At 38.8% G+C, this 16,999-nt stretch overlaps 1 protein-coding gene across 5 annotated transcripts in view; it reads left to right on the top strand.

Annotated features, from left to right (window-relative positions):
- Window positions 1-16,999, top strand: part of ARHGAP44 (Rho GTPase activating protein 44) — a 109,165-nt gene that overhangs the window by 75,125 nt on the left and 17,041 nt on the right. For 2 of the 5 annotated variants that reach the window (XM_063456036.1, XM_063456038.1), the window contains exons 11-18: window positions 1,717-1,828; window positions 2,314-2,395; window positions 3,965-4,045; window positions 4,390-4,503; window positions 6,071-6,162; window positions 6,315-6,495; window positions 13,873-13,890; window positions 15,022-15,234. In XM_063456036.1, the coding sequence (XP_063312106.1) occupies window positions 1,717-1,828; window positions 2,314-2,395; window positions 3,965-4,045; window positions 4,390-4,503; window positions 6,071-6,162; window positions 6,315-6,495; window positions 13,873-13,890; window positions 15,022-15,234 (893 nt within the window). The remainder of the gene's footprint in view (window positions 1-1,716; window positions 1,829-2,313; window positions 2,396-3,964; window positions 4,046-4,389; window positions 4,504-6,070; window positions 6,163-6,314; window positions 6,496-13,872; window positions 13,891-15,021; window positions 15,235-16,999) is intronic. The other 3 variants (XM_063456037.1, XM_063456039.1, XM_063456040.1) reach the window with 3 other exon arrangements.

Here is a 16,999-nt window from a genome sequence, read left to right as displayed (position 1 = left end):
ATATGATAAGTTACCAGATATCCCAAAAATATAAGTATATAGACAGTTGTTAAAGGAACATTATAGGGTCAGGAACACAAACATGCATTTTTGATCATAGAAATGTGTTAAAACCACCATTTAAGTGCTTTGCCGCCCTCTTAGAAAGGGTTACCGCTTATTTGGCTGACATCATCAGAATTGATGATCTCAGCCAATCCAATGCTTTCCCAAAGGAATAGAATTAGATTGGCTGAGATCGCCAAAGATTCGGGGTGGGGACAGGGCCAAACGCCAGCCAGGCCAATCAGCATCATTGAATTAATGCATCTCTATAATGAAAGTTCGACGCTAAACGGCAGTGCTGCACACTGTGCTGCACTGCCCCAGAAAGCACATGCAGTGGCCAGCTGAGTAGTGGCCGCTCGAGGTGACCCTAGGCTTTAATGTACACGCTTTCTGAAAAGACTGTGTTTGCATATAAATGCCTTCACGGAATGATTATACTCACCAAAGCAACTACAATGAGCTCTAGTTGTTCTGGTGACTATAGTGTCCCTTTAACATCAAATCGTGTATGCATATGTCTAAATTCTCTCTCCATAAGCCCCACTAGATGAGAATAACCCTGGTAAAGATGTTATTCTTTATTGACAGGCATTCAGTTGACTCTTGGGATGTTCTCACATGAGAGAAACTGCTTTTAGCACAATTCTTCAGATTACGAACATAGGTCGACCATACACAGGGTGTGAATGCTGCTCTCTCTCTGTCACCTTGGGTTTTACATAGACTTAAATGGGGGTTATTTACTAAATTGTGAATCATCAGGAAATGACCAGCAAATTTCTATTCTTACGCCTAAATCTCTCAAATGAAAACTCCCGTATTTTAGCCGAAAAGTTTTTAACTCCCTGGTTAATTCGCAGTAACTCCAGGGGAGTGAATAATTCTTATAGAGTAATTGTTCTTTCCGGTACAGGAATTCATTTCCCCAGAGTTTGAAAATGTTCTGTTTGTGTTGGTTTAAGGTCAGGCGAAAGCGAGAACGCAGGAATGGTAGCACAGTATTTTTTCTCTTTGAAATGAGCCAGCTGGAAATCATTCTCACTTCCTGTGGGGTTACAGCAAACATTCCTTGCAGTTTTTCAACTATGAGAGCTTAAATCTCCCCTGACAGCCGACTGAGAGTTGAAGGGGTTAAGGTACAGCTTAAACATGATTGCTTGTAAGTATCCGTGTGCACATTAGATTTAGGGGAAATGACACTGAGTGCTTAATGTCGTATTAATATACATAAAAAAAAAGAAAAATGGACAAGGGCAAATAATTGACAAACGTCTGTTTTTCGAAAGTCTGAAAAATGTGTCTTGATGGGGCATGATTGCAATCTTCCTATTCTGTGGACCACAATTCATGGAGAAGTAATTTAAAGGCACATGATGATCTCATACCTGATGTTGTTCTGCAGAATAGTTAATTAAAGTTCCAGGTATGACCTCATATCCATCTCTTGGAATCATTGGTAGAGGAGGATGTTTGTCCTACTCAGTTGAAATGCATTCCCATGGTCAGTGATCCCACCAGAAGCCTGCAATAGACCCTTTAAAACCCCAACTGTTACAGCAGTGTGTGCGTCTATACATTAATTGGTGGGGGGGTAGAGGGGGGGGGGGGGGACTACTTGTTCTCAGTATTTGATCCCATGTTGTCCTGTGTATTTCTCTTTCCCCACAGGGTCTCTTTCGAGTAGCGCCTTCGGCATCAAAGCTGAAGAAGTTAAAAGCCGCTCTGGATTGCTGTGTGGTGGATGTAGCGGAGTATTCTGCCGATCCTCATGCTATTGCAGGTTAGCTTCGACTCGTTGGTGAAAACGTGCTCTGCAGCTTCTCCAAAACCTCAGAGATGCCACACGTGGAAAGATGTTTTACAGACACACCTTTAAGGCTTTTCTGTTCTAAAGGCTGATCCGTTAGTCTGCCCCGATCAGACGTTGTTCATTAGACAATATCATTTATAGTCTGTAACACCTTACATCCTAGTTTTATTTTTTTATTTTTGTTGTCTTAATCTAGTCCCTAAATGGCATGTAATGTGTGCTTAGCATTGGTAGCTCCATAGAGTCCTACTGTTGGTAAATAAGTCACACATTACATATTATCATAGAGGAATATTAGATTTTTATGATGGAATTATACCACCAGAGGTTAACAGGGTAGTAAACATAGATCTCATTATTGTGTCCCCTTATTTTCTAAAATGCTCATTTGGCTGCTCACATAATTCTAGTTTACAACCAAGAGCTGAGTCTAAATAATCTGCCTTTCTTTTAAGGTGCATTAAAGTCTTATCTTCGAGAGCTTCCTGAACCCCTGATGACGTTTGAACTGTATGACGAATGGATTCAGGCATCCAAGTGAGTTCACTCAAACTTTTTCTTCTTTTTCACCTTAGCTCGATGTCTGTCCTGTTAAATGAAAATGTAGCGTATATGGAAAATGTCCAATTCTTATTTTTACATTTTACTTACACCACTTCTCTCTTGTGCTTAGAACACATTCGTATCCCAGCATGCACCTGGCCTCAGCTTTCTAATTGGCTGCATTTTTCGTATCATTTTTTTACTGATTCGTAACATTTTATAGTTTATGCAGTAATCAGAAAGTAGGGTGTTTTTGGCACGTTAGAGAATCACAGTTTCATCCTATCTTTAAAACACGGTGGACTACTTTATTACATTAACATGTTGGTGGTTTTAATGCTCTTTGGTGTGATATAAATGTCAGCATTTTGTGAAATTGAGTCATATTAAAATTATGGACTTCAGGCGAAATAACAGATACATCTGCAATCCCCCTGGTAATTTCATTCAGACGTCCTGGTACAGAGGGGCATTTGTCTGCTAATGCTCTGTGATCCTTTAGAGTAAATTGACTGAAATAAAATTGCACAGTAAGGACATTTCCCACTGGTATATATTGGCTATGTACTGATACATGTGTGGGTACTAATCTATTAGTCTCCAGTTCACTTTATTTGCATTCACAGTACTGCAGAAGGAAGACCAGTAGAACAGTGCCCCTGTTTGTTCTGCATCTTACTGCTAATAAAAGGCCCGTATTTCACAGACAACTCTTAAAGGAATGTTCCGAGCACCATAACAACTTCATCGCAATGAAGTTGTTATGGTGCCAAGAAGCCTTCAACACTGTTTTAGCTTTGATGTACTGTTTAACATTAAAGTTGTGTCCCCAGACACCAGTCTCCCCTTTCCTCTTCTGCTTGGGCTAATGCAGAATCAGCAGTGAGTGGCTGAGAGCATGAGCCTGCGTGCTCGCGTGAACCCTGGTCATCCATCTTGAGAAACCATGAAACTCTCAGCCAATCACTGCCACCGTCATCACGGCTCGCACTGATACTTCCAGTTTAAAACTGCAAAGGGGAACACCAGGCACTATAACAAACTTCAATGAGATACTTTTATACAACTAGCCATTCATCTAACATGATCATTCATACACACAGTCACATATACAAATACACATACACACAGTCACAAACATAAACAGACACACAATCACTCAGCCACATACGTACACACAAATAGATACACAAAGCCAATACAATCTTTATATTGAACAAAGCCCCTCTCCTCCTTTTGGCACGAGTTGGGAAGAGTGGAGGCTGAAGTTATTGAGTCTCTACTGTCTAGTAGTCAGGAACCAGGAGAGTGAATTATAAAGGTGTCTGATCTAATTCAGCAGCTGCAATAGGAATCATAAAATGCTACGTATGGGCTTACTCAGGTATGGGCTTGCTTAGGTGCAGATAAAACCTGTACAGTCGCCACAAATTCCTAGAATTCTTAACGAGGAGAGAAAAAAAAAGTCTAGATTTTTAAAACCTACTTACTGTGTACCTTTTTGTTTCCTTGGGGATCATCGGAATGTTCTATAACTCCGCATTTTGCTCTATTTCTCTCCAGCATCCAAGAACAGGAGAAGAGGCTTCAGGCACTGTGGAACGCGTGTGAAAAACTTCCGAAATCCAATTACAACAACTTCAAGTGAGCGCAAGAATGCGTCAGTGCCATGACCCCATAGCATATACAGCTCCACGACCCCATGACCAAGACTAATTCAATATGGAATACTTTTATATTCATTGATATGCTTATAAATTATGGCATAAAAAATTATGGTATTGTACAGATAGTTAATGATTTCCTACCAATGGTCCTATTCCTAAAAATAAAACCTGCAGTTTAACCGAACCTCCCAAAGTCCTAAACAAACTTTCAAAAACTCTTCTTGTTGAAAAACTTTTTTTTTTTCTTGATAACCTGTTGGCTATAAACTGCAAATTATCACATCTTCCCAGTTACCGCAAGCATTTAATTTTTTATTGCAGGTATGTAATAAAGTTTCTCGCCAAGTTAACAGAATATCAGGACTCAAACAAGATGACGCCAAGCAACATGGCGATCGTGCTGGGACCGAATCTCCTGTGGCCGCAAGCAGAAGGGTAAGTGAGAGCATTTTTCTATTTTCTTTTTTTTCTTTTTACATGGTGTATAGTTTTCACTGTTTTACAAAAGTTCAAATGTGCAAACATTGTACAGATATGGGCTAATATCAGGACACGTACCAACAGCGAGCATGGGAACCCTTTATAAAGAGACAAAGGTTAATAGAAGGGAGAGAGGTGGCAAGTGGGTGCCAGATATGCAGGGCAGTGGGTCCTATCAATGCATCACTGGTCCCAGAGAGATTGGCCATCCCTTGGTACCAGTAGATGATGTAGAGTGGGGATGGTAGTTTATTACAATGTAACCAGAAGTCCGATGTACAGCTGTCTGTCTTTTGAGCCCTATAGTTTGTAGCTATGGGTAATGTCCATGCATTGAAGCTTCAATCTTTCCTGCACGTGAAGAGTAAAGTCTTTCACATGGGAAGGTAGTCCTTGACACATTGAATTGTGTCCAATAGGAACAAAGAGACAAAGGTAGATTGGCGGATTTTTATAGTCTGTAAGTATCCTACTGATTCACAGCTGTGTGTTGGTAACCTCTGGAGAGCTATCCGCACAGAACATAGAAAGGAAGAGTATCCTATCCCTGATACAGACTACTGTAAATATCCTCTCTTTGGTGTAAGACAGATCATTTTTTTATAGAATCCCCTTTGTGCAGAACAGACCAATACAAAGAGATTCCTCTTTGTACAAGACAGACTATTGTAACGAAACATAATTTTAAAAGGACACCCACTGAAAAAATTCCTATCAAGCCTGCACAACAGCTACTGTCGCCGAATGTGTAGGAAACCACGGGTATGTAACATTTAGTATAAAGAAAAAAAGAATTCTAAAAGAAAAAGTTCTGGTCCGAAACAGCGTTGTATCTACTTATGCTTGTCTGTGTCCTGTCTGTTTGTCTGCGACAAAGTGATATACGTTATAAGGTTTAGAATGAGTTAAGTGAGTTTAAAATTGTTCAAAGAGGAAATTAAATTTGGGAGACAGATGAGTTCTAAGCCTGGAAGGATGAAAACAACTTTTAAAAAGTACCATTTAACAGGTTTAGGATACAGTGTCCTCTAAACAATCATCGCTGGCTAATGTGACAATAAAACACAAATCACAACACATTTTACAAATATATTCAGAGCTTGCTGGTAACCTGTTAATTAATAGCACTGTACAAAAGGATAAGAAGTCACACATTTAGACTTGTAGACAGCAGATTCACCTACAGCAGAGGAAAGCGTTCTTTAAAGTGAGAACACACGGGATGTGGAATTCTCTGTTTGAAAAGGAATGTTCTAACAGATTTTGTACCTGTATGTAACAATTATCTGGATGTCTGGAAGAATATTAAAGGGTTTGTTGAATCAAGGAGGAGTCTGACTGCAATTTTTCACTTAAGAGGTTTTTTTTCCCCCCATATTCGAAAATTTGAAATTGTTCAGAATGGCCTTTTCAAATTCTTGTATCAACGGCAACAAGAAGAGTTTTTCTGAAGCCTATAGTACTATGTAGCTATACGTCTTCGTCACTGGTAACAAGGTTTTTTTTTTGTCGTTCTCTGCAGAAATATAACCGAAATGATGACCACTGTATCCCTTCAGATTGTGGGCATTATCGAGCCTATAATCCAGCATGCTGATTGGTTCTTCCCAGGCGGTGAGTATACTTGTTGCGCCCATGTGTTTATAAAGCTTGTAAATGTCATGGCGGCCACTAGAGAGCCCTGCATGTCGGCCAAGCAAAGCCACTTCTGTGAATGAACTGCTGTTGCTTTATCATAATTCCTTATCCTTACGCTCTTGGCACAGACATAGAGTTTAACGTGACGGGTAACTACGGGAGCCCCGTACACACCAACCATAATGCTAACTACAGCTCCATGCCCTCCCCGGACATGGACCACTCAGACCGGAAGCAGCACGACCAGACACGGAGGCCGCTCAGCGTAGCCACAGACAATATGATGCTGGAATTTTACAAGAAAGATGGGTATAAGATTTTTCCTACTTATTTGCTGTGGGAGGTCACAATTACATAGTAGTTATTCTGTAAATGGGGGGGGGGGGGGAACAGGGTGTCCATTATTGGCCTTTCATCTGTTTGACTGCAGTTCCTATAATCCTCTATAGCAAAGAGCTGAGGGGCCATGCGATGATGTACACCCCTGGCATGGGGGTTAAGAGAGGGAGGGGGACAGGGAAATTGTGATCAAATATGAACATCTTATTACAGTAGAATATCTTTTATTTATTTTTTTATTTCATACTGACTGATTTCATCTGCACATTCATATTCCTCTGAATTACTAAATTTGTTACTAACAATGCACGGTTTCTTTGACTTGGCGCAGTGTGAAAGGTTTTTGTTTTTTAATACAAATGTATATTATTTTATCGAATTAAGCACATATTTTACAATATTTTGTTGTAACCTTGTTTCTCCCTCAAAAATCCCTGTTTCTTATAAATTACATCATAACAGTTTTTGACTTTAAATAGCTTTCGTTTCAAACCTGATATTAATATCTTCAGAGAGAGAACCAAGAGTAAGTGGGAGCAATGCAAAGGATTCTGGGAGAGCAAAGGACCATATTATAATATATTAATCAATAGTGTCTAATGAGGTCATTTAGATGTACCCGTTGTTAGTGGAATACCATTTAAATAAATATAATTAATGAATGTAAACGCCAATTATTAATATTACACTTCACATAATATCTGTTTTTTTGCAGAGGGGCAGGAGTTATAATATTCACTATTTGGAAGCTTCATAAATTAAAATTTTAATCAGCCAACAACAAGCAAAGGGTTTCAACATTTTTCTTTTCTCCTGCCAAGTATTATTGAACTGTTTTCTGCTATAATCACACAATATCAGCTCTCTTGCAGGTTTTTTTTTTTTTAACACGCATCTAGGTCTCTCCGCAGCTTGACAGACAGTCACTTTAATATGAGTTCAATTTAAAGGAATCTGTCTGGTAAGCAGTGTTTAGTGCATTTAGGTTAAAGGAATTTTCTGAGTTCCAAACCTGCTCAGTGTATAGATTGCATATTACCCCTGCAGTCTTACTGCTCAATTCACTGCCATTTAGGAGTTTTTTAACCCCTTAAGGACCGGACTGTTTTTGCGATGTTGTACATTTGCGACCAGGCATCTTTTTGACACTTTTGTGGTGTTTGTGTTTAGCTGTAATTTTCCGCTCTCTCATTTACTGTTCCCATACAAATTATATATTGTTTTTTTCAGGATAAAAGGGGCTTTCTTTACATACCATTATTTATATAATCTGATGTAATTTAATTTTAAAAAAAATGAAAAAATATGATGAAAAATTGAAAAAAATACACGTTTTTTGAATTTTAGGTGAAAAATCTTTTACTCATCTACAAAAGCGAATGAAAAAAACTGCTAAATAGATTCAAAATGTTGTCCTGAGTTCAAAAATACCCAGTGTTTACATGCTTTTTGCTATTTTTTTGCATGTTATAGGGCTATAAGTACAAGTAGGATATTGCGGTTTCAAAACATACATTTTTAAAATGTATCAATAGTGACATTGTAACACTATTATCTGTCATAAATCGCTAAATAACAACCCACATGTACATATTTTTTTAAAAGTAGACAACCCAGGGTATTCAATATGGGGTATGTCCAGACTTTTTTAGTAGCCACTTAGTCGCAAACACTGGCCAAAGTTAGCGTTCATATTTGTTTGTGTGTGAAAAAAGTAAAAAACTAAATTGAACTAATTTTGGCCAGTGTTTGTGACTAAGTGGTTACTAAAAAAGACTGGACATACCCCATTTGCAATACCTTGGGTTGTCTTCTTTTGCAAATGGTATGCCATCATGGGGGTAATTCTCATTCCTGGGCTACCATACGCTCTCAAAGGCAACCTAACCAACCTGGCCATTTTCAATGTAAACATATTTGACCCATATATTTGACCCTGTAACTTTCAAAAACGCGTGTTTCAAAACTGGAAAATGTATCGCAACAATTATATCATCAGTAAAAGTGCTGTTTGTGTGTGAAAAATGCAAAAAAAGTCACTTTCACTAACAATATCATCGCTGTGATATGTTTTACTGTTTTGAATCACTAATATTTGTGTTCAGCGAAGTCTCCAGAGTAAAACAGTACCCCCCATGTACAGGTTTTAGGGTGTCGTAGAACGTTACAGGGTAAAATACAGTGATAGCAAATTAAATTCTCTGGACTTTCGGCCTGGGTTGGCAGGCAGGTCCCTTAAATTGCAATCAATAAAATAACTTAATTATGTAAAAATATTACATAAATACGCACGTAGAATTTAAATATATATGCATATTTATATATTTGAAGTCTACGTGTATATTTATATAATTATTTATGTAATTTTGTATATGGACATATGAATAGTTCGCATTCTTTTTATTTATTTATATATACATAGATATATATATACAATTTCATTCTAAGTGTATTTTGATATAAATATATATATATTAATATCAAAATACAGTTAGAATAAAATTTCGTATAGATATATAATTTTTTTTAATTTTTATTATTATTTTTAATTTTTTTAATTTAATTTAAATTATTTATTATTTGTATTTTATAATAATATATATATACAATATATATAGTTATTATATATATTATATATATATATATATATATATATACGTGTGTAAATTAATTATAAGTGTATTTTTATATTAATATATGTACATAATATAAAAATACACTTAGCATGACATTATATATATGATATATAGACATATATTATATAGGTATAATATATGTCTATATATCATATATATATACACATATATAATAATATATATATTTTTTTATTTACTTTCACTTAAATTTTTTTTAATGATTTTACAGTTGCAGGGAGACTGCCTGTCAGCACAGGCAGTCCCCCTGCAGGCAGATACTTGGACACCTATTGTGACCATGTGGTCGCCCTGTTGGGCGATCACATGGCCACAGGGGTCCTAAACCGCCATGGAGAGACTGTCTGGGCTGCAGGCAGTCTCCCCACACCGGGACCAACGCCGATCGGGTAAGTACATTGGACGGTTAGGACGGTTCAGGACCGTCACCGGTCGGCAACGCAAAAATGCCGATGACGGTCCTGAACCGTCCTCCGTCCTTAAGGGGTTAAATCACTTTTGTTTCTGTTTATGCAGCCCTAGCCACACCTCCCTTGGCTGTGACTCACAGCCTGCGTCTGTTAAAGGGACACTGTAGGCACCCAGACCACTTCAGCTAATTGAAGTGGTCTGGGTGCTGTGACCCTTTTGCACTTAGTGCTGCAATGTAAAACAATGCAGTTCCAGAGAACTGCAATGTTTTCATTGCAGCTCTAAGTCTGCCCTCAGTGGCTGTCTGCCAGACAGCCACTGGGGGTGCTTCCGGAATACAAACTGACTTTTGGTCCTCACGGACCTCCAGCGTCAGATTTTCCCCTTAGGAAAGCATTAAATAATGCTTTCCTATGCGGAGGTCTAATGCGCGCGAGGCCATTGCCACGCATGCGCATTAGGTCTCCCCGCCAAGCGTGGGCGGAACCTGACCCAGTGCCGATGGACATCGGCGCTGGATTCAGGTAAGTGGCTGAAGGGTTTTTAAACCACGGGAGGGGTCCCCAGTTTTGTTTTCTTGGCACTATATGATCCCTTTAACTTTAGAAGTGTTTATCTCCTACTCTATTAGTTGAACTTTAAATACACACAGGAAGCATACTGTGCAATAAAGAAAGTTTAAACATTAGTTCTCTCTTTACAGGAAATGTGTAGGTCACATGCATGGAGGTGTGACTAGGGTTGCGTAAACACCGTGATTTAACTCCTAAATTGCAGAGAATTGATCAGTTAAAATGTAGGGGCATGATATATATACCAAACCCACTTCAATAACCTAAAATTCTTATAGTGCCTAAGTGTCCCTTTAAGAATGAAAAGGTGATTAATATGTTTTTTGAAGAATTAACAGGACGTAGAGGGGTTTCAGACTTCATGCTTCTCCCTATGTTAAATCACAGGTCAGTCACATATGTAAACATATTTTTTTCTCGGGTTTAGAAATTGATTTGCAAAGGTAGTCAAACTGGAACATCACATGGTAAAGTTCGTCAAATTATTCAAACTCCTGCAAATTATTCAAACCCATGCAGCTATCACAATGTATAGAACAGTGATTATTAACAGTGTCACTGAAAATGTGTACGAAATCCATTTACCTTGATGCTCTACCACCGAGTAGCTAGCCCTTACGTATAACTGGTACAGAATTTAATAATATACTTTGCATACAGAGCAGCTATCCTTTTATGCGACTGATTTGATGTAATCAGTACAAGGTAACGTGTGTGGTCATTTTGTTTGATATATTAGGATGGTGCAGCAATTAAATTCACCTTTTAGTGAATTAGTCCCTTAGTGTTTTTTACAATCCAGTACACATTTTACATATCTCCCTTTTTCATCTTAAAGTGACACTCCAGACCCCTGAAGCACTTTTGCTTGCTGAAAAGCTTTTTCTGTGAAGAATGTGTCCTCTTTTTTTTCATTTTGCAAAAAGTGCAGATTTCACTAAAAATGTACCCTTTTATAATTAACCTGATAACTAACATCGCCTTGGCTGTCAGTTAGACAATTGGTACTGTTACTTCCTGGTTTGGTTAGCTCAGTGGAGCTAAACTCAAGAGAGAGCAATTGCCCAGAACAATTGCATTGGGAGACTGTGATTGGACAACCACAGAAAGTCTGGGCGGGGTCAGACGAGGAGGGTTTGCAAAGGCAGCAGACAAGAGAACTGCAGGTTTTGTAAACTGCTTTTCATTTACCCCCAATAAAAATATGCATAATTAAATGCATGCAAGTTTTCATTCAGGTTTTATCTACTAAACTATTTTTTTTTTTTTTTATGTATTTTGTGTTTGAGCAGTGAAGTGTTCCTTTAACTAAATTAAAAATAGCCAATAAAATCCCTCCTGTCCTTTTAATATCTTTGGCATTAGATTTCTTGCTAGCACAAGGAACAGCAGTATGCAGACAAATAGTTTTCCATTGTATTCACTGTCATGTGATATATTTGTCATTACTTTGTAACCCTTTCGGCATGTTTTGTGAACTTCATTCCGTTTTAAGGTCAATAGTCTTGCTGGGGTCATTCTGCTAAATCTATAATTAACTGCCTCTGCCCCCTAGAGTCTGGATTAGCACATAACACTTAACATTTGTCACTTGAAAGCCAAGAATTATTATTCTCTATGATTAATTAAAATTCCCACAGGTCATTTTACATCAGTCAATAGAGCATTAAAAACGATGTCAGGACTTACAATTTTCACTTGCTCACTAGTAGTTGGAGAGAGAACATTCAGCCCAGGTTAGCGTGGCAAAGACCCTACTACAGGCATAGGCAGCCTTCGGCACTCCAGATTTTTTGGACCATTATGGGGGATGTGGTCCACAATAATCTGGAGCGCCGACGGTTGCCCATTCCTACCCTACAAGCTTGCAGTGCTGAGTAGGCTTGTCTACTTGTGATGGACATGACATTTTGAGCCCTGGACAACGTTGGTTTTTAAGGAGCACCTGTCAAGCACATACATTGTGGCGATATCTCCTTCAGGTTGGTATTTATTTAACCTACAATTTGCCTCAAAACATCCCATCACCAGCCAGCAGAATTCTTCGTCTTCTTGATCTAACCGTTAGCAGATCGTTCTCTGGTGCAAAATGTTCTGCAGCAACTTATCCCAGTATTTGGTAGTTTCATAATGCGCTATCACTGCTCTCTCTGGGGATTGATTTCTGATATCCCCATAAGCAGGATACCAGAAAGCCAACCCAGAACAGAATGACAGGCACCCAAAATCAGGACTGTCCCATTAAATTCAGGACATTTTGGAGGTATGCCATGTGTTTAAAAGTAAACACTGCTAAACCATTTGAAATAGTTATTTCTTTATTTTAATATTTCCTGTCTCCTGTATTTCAAACCTTTACCAGCCTGCACCTCAACCCCTACTTTTTGATTTCCTCTCATTTTGAGTCTATTTCCAATCTTTTAGCTTGTTTATAACTGGTGCAGGAATAAGATAGACGGATAGTATTATATTTGAACCATATTCCTTTGCTATTATTAGCAGGTCCTTAAAGGACCACTATAGTGCCAGGAAAACATACTCGTTTTCCTGGTTCTATAGGGTCCTTGGGTCCCCCTCACCCTCTGGGTCCCCGTCCCGCTGGGCTCTAGGGTGAGGAAGTGGTTAATCCCTTACCTTTTTTTCCAGCACCGGGCTCCCTCGGCGCTTGGGACTCTCCTCCTCCTTTCCCGTCATCGGCTGAATGCGCATGCGCGGCACGAGCCGCGCGCGCATTCAGCCAGTCTCGTAGGAAAGCATTCTCAATGCTTTCCTATGGACGCTGGCGTCTTCTCACTGTGAAAATCACAGTGAGAAGCGCAGAAGCGCCTCTAGCGGCTGTCAATGAGACAGGCACTAGAGACTGGATTAACCCATTTGTAAACATAGCAGTTTTCTGAAACTGATATATTTACAGCAGAAAGGGTTAATCCTAGAGGGACCTGGCACCCAGACCACTTCATTAAGCTATAGTGGTCCTTTAACTCACCAATAGAATTATATTTAAAAATGCATCACCGATATCATATATGATATAGTATTACTTTATAGGTAACAGTGTTGTCCCTGAATAGTTTGTAGATAGATAGATAGTAAATGTCAAATAATATGGTGTTAATCATAATAGGTTTTTACTCATTACCTCTATGTAGTGCAGATTAAAATCATCACAACCCAGGCACAGTCTTGGCACACAATGCAAATCAAAACATTGTTTCATTTCTTACCTTCTATTTATGCTCTCTCTGTGTTAACTGTCAGAAACAAAATACAATGAATGACAGGGAGATAAGATGGAGGCTCAGAGTTTCAACAATAATATGTGGATTTCTACATGAAATTTTATTTTGCACACATCGCAAACACACATTTGTTAAATTTAGGGAAAAGTTAACATAATATTAAAAATCTTGATAAGTGAGCATTCCCTTCAAGGCCATCTTGGTAGAGGAAATGACAGCTTTAGGTAAATGTATCTTCCAATCTGTAATTTTGCTGGCGATTTTACTTGCTCATGGTATAGATTGGATTACATTTGATAGCTGTCTAAACTGTACATTGTAATCCACATATTTTGTGGGTAGCCATTTTTCTCAAAATACAAGTCCATTTGTTTTAATGCTCTACTGATTAATGTATTGATTTGTGGGGTGACAGGTTCACTTCTTGAGTTTAACCCTCCCCTAATGTTCTGTGTGTTTCTGTCAATGCAGCCTTAGGAAAATTCAAAGGTAAGGTGTACCCCCAAGACCTCCCCCAACCTCAATGCTCGTTAATTGCTTGTTGATTCTGTGTTTGTTTGTTTGTGTGTGTCTGTCGTCACTATTAACCCCTGACATACCTGTCATGTGTCTTCCACATTCCCATATCACCATCACACATCGAGGATTGTAATCACTATTGTTTTGTACAGAATTAACTTGTTAATGTCTCTAATCAGGGACAGGCAACCACTTTGCTGGCTGAACGTCATAAGAGTTAATTGCCAATGGTTGCCCATCTCTGCCTGCAATTGATTTTTAAAGGTCCTGCTCTATAAATTGATACAGAGTATCACAACTTATATTTTGCATTGTCAGGACAGGACATAGCTCATTTCCTTCATGGTGTCAGAAATTGAGTAATTTCAGTAGCTAGCAAGAAAGGGGTTAAATCACATTCTTGATAAAGGTACTGGTATTTTAATGAGGCCAAAGCATCAAATGTTTAAGTGCTGTTTGTGAGTAAACCACTGGAATGCAAGATCGTACGTAGACTCTATCCATTCTTTTGTATTTGGGGCTGAATGGACCCAAGCTTCTATCCGATTCCACAATCTAAAAAGTTTTAAAGGTGAAGTCAGATATTTTTTAGAGGGATGCAGAGCAACGAATGAAAATAGAGAGATACAGAGGGCAGAAAATAAATATACACACAAGGGACAGATAGAAAGATAGGCAGACAGATAAGTGGGTAATAGATGCAGGTAGATATGTAGGAAAGGAAAGATACAGATAGATATGGATGGAGAGAAAGATAGGCACATGTTGTTACCATACAAATTAACCTCTTCAGGTCTAGAGGTGTAAGTTTGCTCACCTCACCACAACTGAAAGGGTTAATGTTTAGCCACTGAGGTGGTCAGTAAGTGAGTACTCTGTATCACTATATGCTGCAGCACTTCTCCTGGGTTACTTTTTGTGTTTAGGAGGAATATGTGTGTTGATGGTTGTTTGTTTTCTTTTAACCCTTTGTTTCCGTTTGTTTACTGCGTCCCTGCTCTGTGGGAGCCTGTTGTACAGTGTTACTGGCTCAGTGTCTCTTTCTCTCTCTAACCTCCTTTGTAGAGATGGTAAGCAGATGTCTTTGTATTCCCCCCATAGCATGGGCGTGAGGGTGATGGACACTTCTTGGGTTGCCCGCCGCGGTTCTTCCTTAGTCCGCAAAGGCCCCTCCACCCCGCCCGCCATGCAGCCCCCCGCTCCTCCGCTCGATTCCGCAGCCACACCTCAGTCACCAAATCCTGATCTGTCCGTAGAAACTCCCTCCCCTACTCCTCCCAGTAGCGGCTCCCAACCGGGTCCTGAGAGGACAAGGTAAGACCAGAAACGTTCTCTCCATAGCTTTGCATCGAGCCTCCCCATTTCTTTATCCTCCACCCCCTAACAAGCCCTTCCAAAGACCGCTTTTAGGTTTCCCTTTCCATGCTGCCAATCATAATTCATTCTGTCCCCGATTACAATAGTCTATGAACCCATTTATCAAACTTGTAGAGACACTGGGCTGATAGTGACCCCCATTTTTAATGCATTACATAGGCAAAAATAATTAATGTAGATTTATGCAGTGTAGGGAGACACTCCTTGCACCTTATCTTTCATCATATACACTCTTTTATGAATAGAGAGATATGATCGTGGCATAGGCCTATTCACAATAGGGCTTGGTTGAGCATGTCAGGGAGGTGAGGATTTGATCAACGTGAACACATCTGGCAAATATTTGTATGGAAAAACAATGAAGAATATTTTCTTCCTGTTTTATATTGTGAAGGGAGTGGACCAGAGATTTTTGCTAATTGATGGAGTTATAGGCAAGCAAACAGGGACTGGTTATAATCTTGAACAGTAACCTGTTACAAGGAAGTTTGTTTTAGGGCTTGAAGTTATCCTTTAAAAACTTGAGTCTAACAGCCAGTTAGACAGACGCTTGGTGCATATTGGGTTAAAATTAAAGAATAATTCAAGAATACAATAGCAGAATGTTTAAATGTCCTTATAACCACAGCACAATTTAAAATGAAAAGGGTTACAGCATATATTCACTAAGCTGGAAATTGTAGAGTTAAACATTAAGAAGAAATATTCTTGCACAGACAGTATAATAAATGTACACAATTCAAAATATTCTTTTTGGGAAAATATATTACACCTCCTAGACCAGAAAAGTAAAACTAAAGACCATTAGCATTGATTTCTATAGAGTCTCTCTTGCTATATGTGTCATTCCAGCTGGGAGACAATGTTTTGTATTCCCTCTATGTTCAAGGCTGGGTATATTAGCCCATAAACATTTGTACCTAAAAGCGGCCCTGCCTATTAAAACGCACCTTCATTCTGCTTTGGCATGTGTGTGTGATCGCTCATAAATCTGCTTTGCGGCTTTTACATCTGAATAGCTGCGCACAATGAGTCCACCCAATGCGCTATGGCTTTGGAAGCTGTCTGTACGTTTTGTGTTCTGGTTCCCGTCTGCACTTCGATTTTACTCCCGCCTTTCCTGGATTTCCAAAATTCTATTTTGAGAATGTTAGATATCCTTAATTAGTCCAACTGTATTGCATGCAAGGGTTAAATGGCAACAGTCACCTCAAAACTATTTCTACCGGAATAACCCTTTCATCAAGTTTTATAAAGAATTCGATTTTTTTAATATTTTTTTTTAATGAAGTATAAAAATACTCACCCCTATCCCTTTCAGTATATGACCGGATCCTTCAGCCATATACATACAATGTTTGAAAACCAACAGTTAGTCTCTATGACCTTGCTGGCTTCACTCCCTGCACAGAAGCAGGGAAAACCATAGAGACTAACTGTGGGTTTTCAAACACTGTCCGACCCAAGGTGCATGTATATGGCTGAAGGATCCGGTCATATACTAAAGATAGGATGAGCTTTTTTTTTTGTTTGTTTATTTACATGTACTTTATTTATATATTTGCTTTCAAAACTTGATGTAAAGTTTATTGTATAAAAAAAATTGTTTTGAAGTGACCGTTGTCCTTTGAGTGTAAAATAACTCAAGTCATCCAAAAAGTATAGGAAATTGTGGCCTCTCATAATCTGTCCATTTTCCCCA

This window comes from Pelobates fuscus, chromosome 5, assembly GCF_036172605.1.
Source record: "Pelobates fuscus isolate aPelFus1 chromosome 5, aPelFus1.pri, whole genome shotgun sequence".
In the NCBI taxonomy this organism is placed as follows: Eukaryota; Metazoa; Chordata; class Amphibia; order Anura; family Pelobatidae; genus Pelobates; species Pelobates fuscus.
The sequence above is the reverse complement of the archived record's forward strand: the minus strand, read 5'-3'. Positions and strand labels throughout refer to the sequence as shown.